The following is a 15,886-nucleotide window of genomic DNA, read 5'->3' as shown; positions in this document are numbered from 1 at the left end:
AGGATACCATTCAGTAGGACACCATACGATACTAGAGGATACCATACAGTCGGACACTGTGCGATGCGCGAGGATACCATACAGTAGAACACTATACGATACTAGAGGATACTATACAGTCGGACACTATGCGATACTAAGGGATACCATACAGTAGGACACTATACGATGCTAGAGGATACCATACAGCTGGACACTATACGATACCTAAGGGTACCATACAGTCGGACACGATGCATTACTCGAGGATACCATACAGTAGGACACAATACGATACTTCAGGATACCATACAGTAGGACACTATACGATACTAGAGGATACCATAGAGTAGGACACTATACCATACTCGAGGATACCATACAGTCGGACACTTTACGACACTAGAGGATACCATACAGTCGGACACTCTGCGATACTCGAAGATACCATACAGTATGACATTATACGATACTAGAGGATACCATAAAGTAGGGCACGATACGATGCTAGAGGATACTATACAGTAGGACACTATACGATACTGGAGGATACCATACAGTAGGACACTATACGATATTAGAGGATACCATGCAGTAGGACACTATACGATACAAGAGGATACCATAGAGTAGGACACTATACGATACTAGAGGATACCATACAGTTGGACACTAGACGATACCTAAGGATACCATACAGTCGGACACGATGCGTTACTAGAGGATACCATACAGTAGGACACTATACGATACTAAAGGATACCATACAGTAGGACACTATACGATACTCGAGGATACCATACAGTAGGACACTATACGATACTCGAGGATACCATACAGTAGGACACTATACCATACGCGAGGATACCATAGAGTAGGACACTATACAATACTAGAGGAAACCATACAGTCGGACACTTTACGATACTAGAGGATACCATACAGTATGACATTATACGATACTAGAGGATACCATAAAGTAGGGCACGATACGATGCTAGAGGATACCATACAGTAGGACACTATACGATACTGGAGCATACCATACAGTAGGACACTATACGATATTAGAGGATGCCATACAGTCGGACAATATACGATACTAGAGGATACCATACAGTAGGACACTATACGATACTAGAGGATACCATACAGTAGGACACTATACGATACCATACAGTAGGACACTATACGATACTAGAGGATACCATAAAGTAGGGCACGATACGATGCTAGAGGATACCATACAGTAGGACACTATACGATACTGGAGCATACCATACAGTAGGACACTATACGATATTAGAGGATACCATACAGTAGGACACTATACAATACTCGAGGATACCATACAGTAGGACACTATACGATACTGGAGGATACCATACAGTAGGACACTATACAATACTAGAGGATACCATACAGTCGGACACGATGCGTTACTCGAGGATACCATACAGTAGGACACTATACGATACTAAAGCATACCATACAGTAGGACACTATACGATACTCGAGGATACCATACAGTAGGACACTATACGATACTCGAGGATACCATACAGTAGGACACTATACAATACTAGAGGATACCATACAGTAGGACACTATACCATACGCGAGGATACCATAGAGTAGGACACTATACAATACTAGAGGAAACCATACAGTCGGACACTTTACGATACTAGAGGATACCATACAGTCGGACACTCTGCGATACTCGAAGATACCATACAGTATGACATTATACGATACTAGAGGATACCATAAAGTAGGGCACGATACGATGCTAGAGGATACCATACAGTAGGACACTATACGATACTGGAGGATACCATACAGTAGGACACTACACGATATTAGAGGATACTATAGAGTAGGACACTATACGATACTTCAGGATACCATACAGTTGGACACTGTCATGATTTGGGTTTTTGCCTTTGCTTTGTTTTCGGGGTTCCTGTTTTATTTTTTAGTTTTTCCTGTTTAGTTCCCTCGGTTCTTGTTTAGCTTCATTGATTTCCTGTTATTGAGTTCACCTGGGTTCATTTTGTTAATTGCTTCACCTGTTTCTTGTTTGGCTTTCCTGGGTATTTATACCACTCAGGTTCACTCCTTGTTTGCTGGATCATTTTGTACCTCAGTTAGTTTGTCTGTTCTTAGTTTCCTGGGTTAAAAAAAAAAAAATCAGTCTTGAACCTGCATCCCTGCTCCCTCGTCTCCGCGTTTGGGTCCACACCACATATCCACTGCTCTCGTGACAGGACACTATACGATACTCGAGGATACCATACAGTAGGACACTATACGATACTAGAGGATACCATACAGTAGGACACTATACGATACTCGAGGATACCATACAGTCGGACACTATACGATACTAGAGGATACCATACAGTAGGACACTATACGATACTAGAGGATACCATACAGTCGGACACTATACGATACTAGAGGATACCATACAGTAGGACACTATACGATACTAGAGGATACCATACAGTCGGACACTATACGATACTAGAGGATACCATACAGTCGGACACTATACGATACTAGAGGATACCATACAGTCGGACACCATACGATACTTGAGGATACTATATGATATGATGCCACCAGATACAAAATGCTTAAACTGGGAATTTTCTCCTGGTCTGGATGCAGCTGAATAGTCTGAACACTCAAACAAAAACAGCAGGAAAGTAAAACAGTTTTGTCTACATGTTTTACACGTTTTGCACAAAACCATGAAATACTAAAAGGACATAAACAATAAAACCATAAACCATTTAATTACATTTATTTCATTATTGTTTTACATTTGGAATTAGACTTTGACCAAATTCCGCGTGGGGGGCCAGATCGGACCCTCTGACAGACACATTTTGGCCCCCGAGCCGTGCGTTTGACACCTCTGCTGTGTCAGCATGACTTCAGAAGCATCATGCGTCTGCTGGGACGACTGCTGCCAACACCAAGCAACCATCTGCCTGATACTTGGGCTGCGAGGCCATACTGTCCCAGGCAGGCTACATCTTCTTCCCCCCTACCTCCTCCACCTCCTACGCCTCTTCTTCCCCCGTTATGTCTTCTCCTCAGTCGTGCCTCCTCACCCTGCATCTCTGCCCCCCCCAACCCTTCTTCCTACACTGCTTCCTCCCCCACGTTTCTTCCTCTTCCCACGTCCTCCTCCCCCCTATGCTTTCCCCCATCACGGGTGCTGCCAGTCCCACTTGTTGGCCTCTACCTGCCCAGACCGTCTGCCGTGATGCTGCATGTCTGAGAGCAGCAGGATGTTTCTGGGTGACTCATGCTGCCTCGGTGATCCTGAAAGCAGCAGCAGGTTGTCGTCACCGCGCAACAGATGATCATTATTCTGGTCTTCATCTCCTACAACAGCAGCTAGCTTCAGCTTAATCTCTCTTTCAGATGTTTCATTATCTAGTGTTTACATCAAGTGATGCAGAACTGATACCTGCTGGATTTTCTTTGCTGCAGCGCAGAATTAAACTCCACTCAACTTTATTTAAAAAGCCCTTTAGAACAATGCCAGCTGCAACAAAGTGCTGAACAAAGAAGTAAGACATTTAGAAAGTGCAGAGTGATATCTGAATAATAGCAGTAAAACCATAAGAGACAAAATAATAAAAATGAAATAAATTAAAAACTATTTTTAAAAAAGAGGAGAAAAAAACAGAGTCTCATGCTGGGTCAAATCCCAGGTCATAAAATGTGTCTTAAAAATGGACACCGATGTGGCTTCTTTATATAGCTAAATGGATACCAGCTCGATGTTCTGAGATGTTATTGTTTTTATGATCGATGCAGATTTACCAAGAACAAAACAGAGTTTTATGAGGGCCTAACAATACATCAATACGCTGTGATATCAGCAAATATCCAGTTTTATACATTAGATCAATATAACATGGACCCTGTGGTTAAATGCCCTTAAATATTAGATAAATATTAGATAATCTGGAAGTGGAACCTTCTGGACTCGATAGTTTCATCTAATTTTATCACCAGAAGATTCCTATCAAGTATTATTTCAAGTTCAGAAACTACTTCCTATCCACTGAAAGACAGACAGGATACAGGATACAGGATAGGTTGGACATGTCCACATAGGACATGTCCAGGGTATGTTGCTCCTCCTATCTACCAGGAGCCAGCACGTCCAAAATTCCCTCAGCAACCAGATGCATCGAAGGATTTTCTGATTGGTTGATGTGTCGGGAGTTTTCTACAAATAGGTAAGGAGCTGTTGAAATCTTACATTTTTCCAGTTTTATCCAAAACTAAACGTCACACAACTAACACATAAAACCTCGCTTCACATTTGATCATCACTGTAGTCTTACTGGCCTATAGTCCGGACAGAGAATATGTGGCTGCATCTTCTTAAACATCATCTTAAATCAGAACACATCCATCGACCTCAGGTCCCAGAACAGCATGGACCTTTACGGACCTTTTCGTAAAGACTTGGAACTTTACGACCCTTTATGCAAAGGCTTACAGACCTTTACATAAACGCTTTGACTTTTAAAAACCTTGATGTCAAAGCTTGGACCTTTGCAGACCTCTACAAGAAAGCTTGGATTTAAACAGACCTGTATGTAAAGGCTTGTATCTTTACAGACTTATAAGCTAAGGGTTGGACTTTAACAGACCTTTACATAAAGCCTTGGACCTTTATAGACAACTACATAAAGGCTTGGATCTTTACAGACATCTATGTACAGGATTGGACCTATACAGACCCCTACAAAAAAATCAGACATGTACAGATCTTCACATAAAGGCTTGGACCTTTGCAGACCTCTAAGTAAAATCTTGGTCCTTTACAAACCTTTATGTAAAAGGATTGGATTTATACAGACCTCTATATAAAGGTTTGGACTCTTACAGACCTTTACATACAGGCTTGGATTGTTACAGACCTCAATATAAAGGACTGGACCTTTGCAGACCATTACAGGCCTTTATCAAATCAAATCAAACTTTATTTATATAGCACTTTTCGTGCTTAAAAACAATACAAAGTGCTTTACATTATAAAACAATTTACATCAAAATAGATAAAAATAGATAAAACACTAACACACATAACCATCCCCTTTCACCCACCCACAACCACCCTCACCCATGCCCTATCAGCCCTGTAACAGTTAAAAGAAGATGAATGGCCAGGTGCATTTGCACCAGATGTGCACCAGATAAGGAAACGATATTCTCAGGGAGCCTCTACACAAAGGGCTACCCCCAACCAAGACCACCCAGGCCATCACCATGGGGGCCACCTGGGTCCGGGCAGACAGGACCCACGCTACAACCGTAAGGCTGCAGCGCTGGATCCCAACCCACCAGACAGGGACAGCCCCCACTGCAACACCCATGCAGTCAGCAGGGGCAGCCCCTGGTGAAGAGGACCCCAATGAGGAGAGAGCTGGACTGATAACTAAACAAAAGTAAAATCCATTGAAAAATAATAAAATAATAAAATCTATACTTATATGTAAATAAATATATAAATAAATCAAATTAACTAAAAAGATGTAAATCAATATATAAAATATATAAGTAAATAAAACTAACTCAAAAGAAGAATAAATATGGGTTAATATAAGAATGTTAAAACTTAGTTAAAAGCTAAACTAAAAAGGTCTTCAGCGTTTTTTTAAAAACATCAACAGGTTCTGCAGCCCTGAGGCCCTCAGGCAGGCTGTTCCATAGGCGAGGCCCGTAATACTGAGATGTGGCCTCGCCATATGTTTCGGTACGAACTTTAGGAAGAACTAAAAGGCCGGTACCTGAGGACCTCAGGGTCCGCGAGGGTTCATACCTTAAAAACAGATCAGATAAATAAGAAGGACCAAGACCATTAAGACATTTATAAACCACTAAAAGAACCTTAAAATCAATCCTGAATTGCACGGGGAGCCAATGCAGCGACTTTAAAACTGGTGTAATGTGTTCCCGCCCCCTGGTCCTTGTCAGAACTCGTGCCGCCGAGTTCTGCAGTCGTTGTAAACTAGAAATACTCTTTTTGGGAAGACCAGAGAGCAGGGCATTACAGTCGTCTAGTCTACTAGAAATAAAAGTATGCATTAGTACCTCCATGCTGGCAAGAGAGAGAAATGGGCGGACTCTGGCGATGTTTTTAAGATGATAAAATCCTGTCTTTGTAACATTTCTGATATGTTGAACAAAATTCAGCTCATGATTCAAAAATAACACCCAGATTTCGTACACACTGGGAGGATTTAAAACTCTGCAGTTTGCATGAAATTATCTCTCTCATCTCTTCAGGACCGATGATTAAAACTTCAGTCTTGTCCTGGTTGAGCTGGAAGAAGTTCTCTGCCATCCATGACTTTATATCTAAAATACAGTTTAAAAGGGTGTTAACTGGCTCCAGGTCATCAGGAGACACGGCGATGTAAAGCTGTGTATCATCAGCATAGCTATGAAAATCAATGCCGTGTCTCCTGATGACGTCTCCAAGTGGCAACATATACAGGTTAAAAAGTAATGGGCCTAAAATTGATCCTTGGGGAACCCCACATTTTATTTTATGGGTCTTTGAGGAGCATGTCTCCATACTTATAAAAAACTGTCGATCTGTGAGATAGGAGTAAAACCATTTTAAAACAGTACCTGAGAGGCCCACCAGACATCTGAGTCTGTTTAATAAAATCTGGTGGTCTACTGTATCGAAAGCGGCACTGAGATCCAGCAGCACCAGGACAGAAAGTTTGTGTGCATCCAGATTGCCTCTTAGATCATTCACAATCTTTAAAAGGGCCGTCTCAGTACTGTGGTTTGTCCTAAAACCAGACTGACATTTTTCTAAGATATTATTCCTGTTTAAAAACTCATTTAGCTGAATAAAAGCAACTTTTACTAAGAAAGGGCAAGTTGGATACAGGTCTGTAGTTATCAAGAATGTTGGGATCCAGATTACTGTTCTTCAGAAGGGGCTTCAGCACCGCTGTTTTAAAGGCGGTGGGGAAGACACCCGTCTGAAGAGAGTAATTTATTATAAGTAAAAACTCAGACTCAAAGAAGCCATAAAATGTCTTGAACAGTGATGTGGGAATGGGGTCTAAAAGGCAGGTTGTTGGGTTCAGCTGGGAGAAAACTCGACCAAGCATCTTTGTATCAACCAGGACAAAACTCTCCAGCTTCTCCTCGGGTAAAAACAATGCTTCAGATCTGTTAAAATCAACACTGCATTTAGATAAAAGACCGGATCTGATAGCATTGATCTTACTTCTGAAGTGGTCTGCAAAGTCCTCACATGCTGTTTGTGATGGTTGCATGGAGGACTTATTAAAACCAGTGTTTATTAAAATATCAATGGTTTTAAAAAGGAACTTTGGATTACTTTTATTGACAGTTATGAGTTTTGAGAAGTGATCAGTTCTTGCCTGTTTTATTGTGTTACTATATATTCTTAGGTGATCACGCAGGATTTCATAGTGCACTACAAGTTTAGTTTTTCTCCATCGTCTTTCTGCTCTCCTGCAGTTTTGTTTCAGCTCTTTTGTTTCTTCAGTTCTCCACGGTGGCTTCAGTTTGGTTTTTACGGTTTTTAATACAAGTGGAGCTGCTGTATCAATTGCTGATTTTAATCTATTATTAAACTGATTAACAACTGAATCGCAGGAAGCAGGTAAGATCTCAGAAGGTGTTTGGTATAAAATTTCAATAAAATTCTCAGCCACTTCAGAAGTAATACATCGTTTCCTAACGGTTCTCACTGGGGCCCCCTGCTGGTTAAAACTGGTGACGTTAAAAAACACACAGTAGTGGTCTGATATGGCTAAATCCACGATAGAGGACACACTAACTGACAAGCCATAACTAATAATTAAATCTAATGTATGTCCTCAGTTTATGGACCATTATGTAAAGACATACAGGCTTAGTTCGTTACAAACCTCTATTTAAAGGAGTGGACCTTTCCATGCCTTTACGAAAAGGCTTTGAGCTTTACAGACCTTGATGGAAAGGTTGGACCTTTACAGCCCTTTACATAAAGGCTTGGATTATACAGACCTCTACATAAAGGTTTGGAAGTTTACAGACATTTACATACAGGATGGATCTTTACAGCCCTCTATATAAAGGATTTGACCTTTACAGACCTTTACGTAGAGGCTCGGACCTTTACAGACCTTTACGTAGAGGCTCGGACCTTTACAGACCTTTACGTAGAGGCTCGGACCTTTACAGACCATTACGTAGAGGCTCGGACCTTTACAGACCATTACGTAGAGGCTCGGACCTTTACAGACCATTACGTAGAGGCTCGGACCTTTACAGACCTTTACGTAGAGGCTCGGACCTTTACAGACCATTACGTAGAGGCTCGGACCTTTACAGACCTTTACGTAGAGGCTCGGACCTTTACAGACCTTTACGTAGAGGCTCGGACCTTTACAGACCTTTACGTAGAGGCTCGGACCTTTACAGACCTTTACGTAGAGGCTCGGACCTTTACAGACCTTTACGTAGAGGCTCGGACCTTTACAGACCTTTACGTAGAGGCTCGGACCTTTACAGACCTTTACGTAGAGGCTCGGACCTTTACAGACCTTTACGTAGAGGCTCGGACCTTTACAGACCTTTACGTAGAGGCTCGGACCTTTACAGACCTTTACGTAGAGGCTCGGACCTTTACAGACCTTTACGTAGAGGCTCGGACCTTTACAGACCTTTACGTAGAGGCTCGGACCTTTACAGACCTTTACGTAGAGGCTCGGACCTTTACAGACCATTACGTAGAGGCTCGGACCTTTACAGACCTTTACGTAGAGGCTCGGACCTTTACAGACCTTTACGTAGAGGCTCGGACCTTTACAGACCTTTACGTAGAGGCTCGGACCTTTACAGACCTTTACGTAGAGGCTCGGACCTTTACAGACCATTACGTAGAGGCTCGGACCTTTACAGACCATTACGTAGAGGCTCGGACCTTTACAGACCTTTACGTAGAGGCTCGGACCTTTACAGACCTTTACGTAGAGGCTCGGACCTTTACAGACCTTTACGTAGAGGCTCGGACCTTTACAGACCTTTACGTAGAGGCTCGGACCTTTACAGACCTTTACATAGAGGCTCGGACCTTTACAGACCTTTACGTAGAGGCTCGGACCTTTACAGACCTTTACGTAGAGGCTCGGACCTTTACAGACCTTTACGTAGAGGCTCGGACCTTTACAGACCTTTACGTAGAGGCTCGGACCTTTACAGACCTTTACGTAGAGGCTCGGACCTTTACAGACCTTTACGTAGAGGCTCGGACCTTTACAGACCATTACGTAGAGGCTCGGACCTTTACAGACCATTACGTAGAGGCTCGGACCTTTACAGACCATTACGTAGAGGCTCGGACCTTTACAGACCTTTACGTAGAGGCTCGGACCTTTACAGACCTTTACGTAGAGGCTCGGACCTTTACAGACCTTTACGTAGAGGCTCGGACCTTTACAGACCTTTACGTAGAGGCTCGGACCTTTACAGACCTTTACGTAGAGGCTCGGACCTTTACAGACCTTTACATAGAGGCTCGGACCTTTACAGACCTTTACGTAGAGGCTCGGACCTTTACAGACCATTACGTAGAGGCTCGGACCTTTACAGACCTTTACGTAGAGGCTCGGACCTTTACAGACCTTTACGTAGAGGCTCGGACCTTTACAGACCTTTACGTAGAGGCTCGGACCTTTACAGACCTTTACGTAGAGGCTCGGACCTTTACAGACCTTTACGTAGAGGCTCGGACCTTTACAGACCTTTACGTAGAGGCTCGGACCTTTACAGACCATTACGTAGAGGCTCGGACCTTTACAGACCTTTACGTAGAGGCTCGGACCTTTACAGACCTTTACGTAGAGGCTCGGACCTTTACAGACCATTACGTAGAGGCTCGGACCTTTACAGACCTTTACGTAGAGGCTCGGACCTTTACAGACCATTACGTAGAGGCTCGGACCTTTACAGACCATTACGTAGAGGCTCGGACCTTTACAGACCTTTACGTAGAGGCTCGGACCTTTACAGACCTTTACGTAGAGGCTCGGACCTTTACAGACCATTACGTAGAGGCTCGGACCTTTACAGACCTTTACGTAGAGGCTCGGACCTTTACAGACCTTTACGTAGAGGCTCGGACCTTTACAGACCTTTACGTAGAGGCTCGGACCTTTACAGACCTTTACGTAGAGGCTCGGACCTTTACAGACCTTTACGTAGAGGCTCGGACCTTTACAGACCTTTACGTAGAGGCTCGGACCTTTACAGACCTTTACGTAGAGGCTCGGACCTTTACAGACCATTACGTAGAGGCTCGGACCTTTACAGACCATTACGTAGAGGCTCGGACCTTTACAGACCTTTACGTAGAGGCTCGGACCTTTACAGACCTTTACGTAGAGGCTCGGACCTTTACAGACCATTACAGACCTTTTCAGACGTTTACAGACAATTATGTAAAGATTTGGACCTTTACGTAAAGGATTGGAAGTTTATGGACTATTACAGACCTTAACGGATGTTTGCAGACCTTTATGTAAAGGCTTGGACCTTGATGGGACCGAACATGTCATAAATACAGTCAGGAAATGCAACTTATCTTTTTCTTCTGCTGGTTGAAGTTGTCTATGATGACACCAATAAAGAGGTTGAGCGTGAAGAAGGAGCCAAAGATGATGAAGATGACGAAGTAGAGGTACATGTACAGGTTAACCTCGTACTCAGGCTGCTCTTCCACCTGGAAGCACACAGCACACATTTCAGCACACAGATCATTTCACTATGTTGTCTATTAATAAAAAAAAAAACGTACATCTCGAGAGTCCACAGCTGCGTACATGATGTCCATCCAACCCTTAAATGTAGCCTAAGAAAAGAAAATAAAGACATGTTTTCATGAAACATCCATCTCCTCTGCCAAATAAAGCATATAAAAGGAATTCATTAAATAATATTCAAGAAACTTTGGTGTTGTGTAAATATCACAATTATTTTATAAAACATTAAACATTGAAATACATCAAATATATATGAGATGTCATTAAAATCTGACATCTCATAGTAATCAGTTTACAATAAAAATCTGATCTAACACATGCATCGTTGTCTAAATTTACCATTGTGAAATGTGATTTATTGCCGAGTACAGACGGTGTTAGAGTTAGCTGCTAATGTGAGAGCTAACGAACGGTTCTGGCAGTACCGACTTATGCGAGAGCCCACTGTCTCAGTGTTAGCTGCTAATGTGAGAGGTAATAAGCTAAAATGTTTACAGTGGAATTTAATCCAATTATAAATATAAACATGGGAATTTGGCATTATCTCTGAGAGACAAGGTCACTTTGGATGGAAGTGACACAGAAAACCTTTCATTTTTATCAATGTTTACATCTCACTAAGCATCAGTAAGTCTCACTAGCATGGGATCACTGAAATCTACTTGTGAGTTTAATGGATTTATTTGATTAAATGAATAATTATTCAACAAGGTTTGGCTTATAATATACCTCATGTCTTTCCAGAATGTGTGTTAACTGTTTTTGTTTGTTAATGTGACATGTAATGTGTTGCCAGTAACTCACCACTTGTAGCAGAGCCAGATAACCGGCCCCAACATTGTCAAAGTTGATCTTGACATTCTTCCAGCGACCGCTTTCGTTGGCCAGATTCATGCATTCGGTCTTGTTGTTGACAACACTGATGGGAAAGACCTCGTCTGTGGTGGTGTTGACACAGTAGTAGTACTTCCCTGCAAACAGGTTGACGCCCATGATACTGAAGATCAGCCAGAAGATGAGGCAGACCAGGAGAACGTTCATGATGGAGGGGATGGCACCCAGCAGGGCGTTCACCACAACCTGAAGAGGTCAGAGCGCACATTTAAACTCAGGCTCGGTGCTCATTAAATTACATTTATTACAGTCACTTAGCTGTTCTTAAACAGGGCATTTGAGGCATAAAAATGAATGCTTTCAGGACAAAACCTTAAGCTAAATTAGGTTTGAACTGTGATCTACTATTATTTATTCATATGATCATTTCTTAAAATCTATTATTTAGGGCTGTATTTAAAACTTTTTCTATGCAAACTTAACCCCCAATGAGAATTTAACAACATGACAGTTGAAAGGAAGAAGGTGAAAAGGTGAAAAAGTTAACATTTGATAGATAAAAAAGCAAAACAGAAAAAAACCTGAGAGAGGCGGGATGAAGTCACAACATTTTGTTTGACTGTAAATGAAAAAAAGACACACAACAAAGAAAAAAATTACAGATCAAAGGCACCACACAAGCAATATCAGAGAAAGCAAAGCCTGAGAACAGCTATATACAGTAATCCATTGACACAATATGAAGAAAGTCATGCAGATAGAAGAACAATGTTGAATTGCAAGGAAAGATATTTTCACATAAGTTGATACATGCAGAATCTAAAGCAAGCTAGATTTTCTGCCACAACCATTAAATCTGATAAATCAGAAAAACTAAAAATACTGTAATATTTCCCCAGCAGAGCACCAGTTAGCATGGAGTAGTGGCTTTATATGTAAAAATGACATTATAAAGTGAACATTTCATTAGCTATATCACAAGCTAGCAGTCAGCAGGTTTGTTTCTGCAGGACAAAATATTTTATGTCTTCAATTTTTTTTTAAACATTTTTAACAATTAAATTCAATAATAATCAGTGTGATGCTCCTTTGTGTACGTAAATAAAAATATGCAGTCTTATGGTTGTCAAACATCACTGTCAAGGTCTCATTTGTCCTTTAATTTGGCTAGTAAATATAGTCAGTAATATAGCCATGTTGGCAGCATAGTTACAGTTACATCAATACAGTCATGCTGCTATCATTCAGTTACAGTTATATAGCCATGGTGCTATCATTAATAGTTAATGATATTGCCATGGTGTTAGCATTTATTGTTAGTGATATTGTCATGCTGCCAGCAATCATTGTTAATGATATAGCCATGTTCCTAGCATTCATAGCTAGTGATATCCCAATGCTGCTAGCATTTATAGCTAATGATATTGTTATGCTGCTAGCATTCATGGTTAGTGATATTGTCATGCTGTTAGCATTCATACCTAATGATATTGTCATGCTGCTAGCATTCATAGTTAGTTATATTGTCATGCTGCTAGCATTCATAGTTAGTGATATTGTCAGGCTGCTAGCATTTATAGTTGGTGATATTGTCATGCTGCTAGCATTCATAGCTAATTATATTGTTATGCTGCTAGCATTCATAGTTAGTGATATCGTCTTGCTGCTAGCATTTATAGTTAGTGATATTGTCATGCTGCTAGCATTCATAGTTAGTGATCTTATCATGCTGTTAGCATTCATACCTAATGATATTGTCATGCTGCTAGCATTCATGGTTAGTGATATTGTCATGCTGTTAGCATTCATACCTAATGATATTGTCATGCTGCTAGCATTCATAGTTAGTTATATTGTCATGCTGCTAGCATTCATAGTTAGTGATTTTGTCATGCTGCTAGCATTTATAGTTGGTGATATTGTCATGCTGCTAGCATTCATAGCTAATTATATTGTTATGCTGCTAGCATTAATAGTTAGTGATATCGTCTTGCTGCTAGCATTCATAGTTAGTGATATTGTCATGCTGCTAGCATTTATAGTTAGTGATATTGTCATGCTGCTAGCATTCATAGTTAGTGATATTGTCATGCTGCTAGCGTTCATAGTGACAGTTTTATAACCATGCTGCTAGCATTCATAGTTAATGATATAGCCATGGTGCTAGCACTTATAGTTAGTGATATTGTCATGCTGCTAGCATTCATAGTTAGTGATATTGTCATGCTGCTAGCATGCATAATTAGTGATATCGTCTTGCTGCTAGCATTTATAGTTTGTGATATTGTCATGCTGCTAGCATTCATAGTTAGTGATATTGTCATGCTGCTAGCAGTCATAGTTAGTGATATTATCATGCTGCTATCATTCATAGTTAGTGATATTGTCCTGCTGCTAGCGTTCATAGTGACAGTTTTATAACCTTGCTGCTAGCATTCATAGCTATTGATAGAGCCATGGTGCTAGCATTCATAGTTAGTGATATTGTCATGCTGCTAGCAGTCATAGTTAGTGATATTATCATGCTGCTATCATTCATAGTTAGTGATATTGTCATGCTGCTAGCGTTCATAGTGACAGTTTTATAACCATGCTGCTAGCATTCTTAGTTAATGATATAGCTATGGTGCTAGCATTTATAGTTACTGATATCGTCTTGCTGCTAGCATTTATAGTTAGTGATATTGTCATGCTGCTAGCATTCATAGTTAGTGATATTGTCATGCTGCTAGCATTCATAACTAATAATATTGTCATGCTGCTAGCATTCATAGCTAATGATATTGTCATGCTGTTAGCATTCATAGTTATTGATCTTGTCATGCTGCTAGCATTCATAGTTAGTGATATTGTCATGCTCCTAACATTCATAGTTAATGATATTGTCTTGCTGCTAGCATTCATAGTTAGTGATATCGTCTTGCTGCTTGCATTTATAGTTGGTGATATTGTCATGCTGCTAGCATTCATAGCTAATTATATTGTAATGCTGCTAGCATTCATAGTTAGTGATATTGTCATGCTGCTAGCGTTCATAGTTAGTGATATTGTCATGCTGCTAGCGTTCATAGTGACAGTTTTATAACCATGCTGCTAGCATTCATAGTTAATGATATAGCCATGGTGCTAGCACTTATAGTCAGTAATATTGTCATGCTGCTATCATTCATAGTTAGTGATATTGTCATGCTGCTAGAATTCATAGTTAGTAATATTGTCATGCTGCTATCATTCATAGTTAGTAATATTGTCATGCTGCTAGAATTCATAGTTAGTAATATTGTCATGCTGCTATCATTCATAGTTAGTGATATTGTCATGCTGCTAGCGTTCATAGTTACAGTTTTATAACCGTGCTGCTAGCATTCATAGTTAGTGATATAGCCTTGGTGCTAGTATTTATAGTTAGTGACATTGTCATGCTGCTATCAATCATTGTTAATGATATAGCCACGTTCCTAGCATTCGTAGTTAGTGATGTTGTCATGCTGCTAGCATTCATTGCGATATTGTCATGCTGCTAGCATTTATAGTTACAGTTTTATAACCATGCTGCTAGCATCCACAGTTAACGATTGCTATTGTCTGAGTTAATCTCAGAACTGAGCTATGAACTCTGTATTCCCCTTTAGGGGATGTAATATCCTGAACATCTACACCAACAAAACTTATTTATTATATTACGCAGCAACGTTTAACAATATTGGATACAGAGATACCTATTTACGTACAGAAAAGAAGCATATAGGAGTCTATTGATCAATATTGATGGTATTCTACAGCACATGTGTAAACATGAAGCCAACACTAGCCTAAAGACCAAGAACCATCTGGGATGTTTAAGCTTGTGGAAGCATCTGGTGGTTTAAATTAAGATAAAGGAAAGTTTTTAGCTCGCCCATAAACTTTTTGTTTTACTAAATCTGTCGATGTTTCTCTTCATGTTCTTACCCTCATGCCTTCAAACCGAGAGAGAGCCCTAAGGGGCCGGAGGGCTCGCAAGGTCCTCAGTGATTTGATGGCGCTGAGCTCAGAGTAACCCAGTGCGTTTGCTATGAGGCTGACCAAGGACACCTGAGAGAAGAAAATATCAGACAAATACAGGGGGAAGATGAGAAAAGAAAGGAGGTTAATCATGTACTAGTGATGAGTTGGGAGAAAAAAATTCAAAAGTTTGTAGCCATTTAATAATGAACTAAAGAATAAAACAAAACATTTTTCACTTGTAAAGGAGTAGT

The 15,886-nt window shown here is 40.7% G+C and overlaps 1 protein-coding gene across 3 annotated transcripts in view; it reads right to left on the bottom strand.

The window, feature by feature from the left end:
• Nucleotides 1-15,886, bottom strand: part of LOC306773965 (sodium channel protein type 2 subunit alpha-like) — a gene marked incomplete at both ends in the record, with an annotated part of 103,422 nt that overhangs the window by 16,228 nt on the left and 71,308 nt on the right. For 2 of the 3 annotated variants that reach the window (XM_079263919.1, XM_079263918.1), the window contains 4 exons: nucleotides 10,633-10,774; nucleotides 10,850-10,903; nucleotides 11,619-11,894; nucleotides 15,600-15,722. In XM_079263919.1, coding sequence (XP_079120045.1) covers nucleotides 10,633-10,774; nucleotides 10,850-10,903; nucleotides 11,619-11,894; nucleotides 15,600-15,722 — 595 coding nt within the window. The remainder of the gene's footprint in view (nucleotides 1-10,632; nucleotides 10,775-10,849; nucleotides 10,904-11,618; nucleotides 11,895-15,599; nucleotides 15,723-15,886) is intronic. The other variant, XM_079263917.1, reaches the window with a different exon arrangement.

Source organism: Telmatherina bonti, assembly GCF_933228915.1.
Source record: "Telmatherina bonti genome assembly, chromosome: 24".
Lineage (NCBI taxonomy): Eukaryota > Metazoa > Chordata > Actinopteri > Atheriniformes > Telmatherinidae > Telmatherina > Telmatherina bonti.
This window is presented reverse-complemented; position numbering and strand designations above follow the sequence as displayed.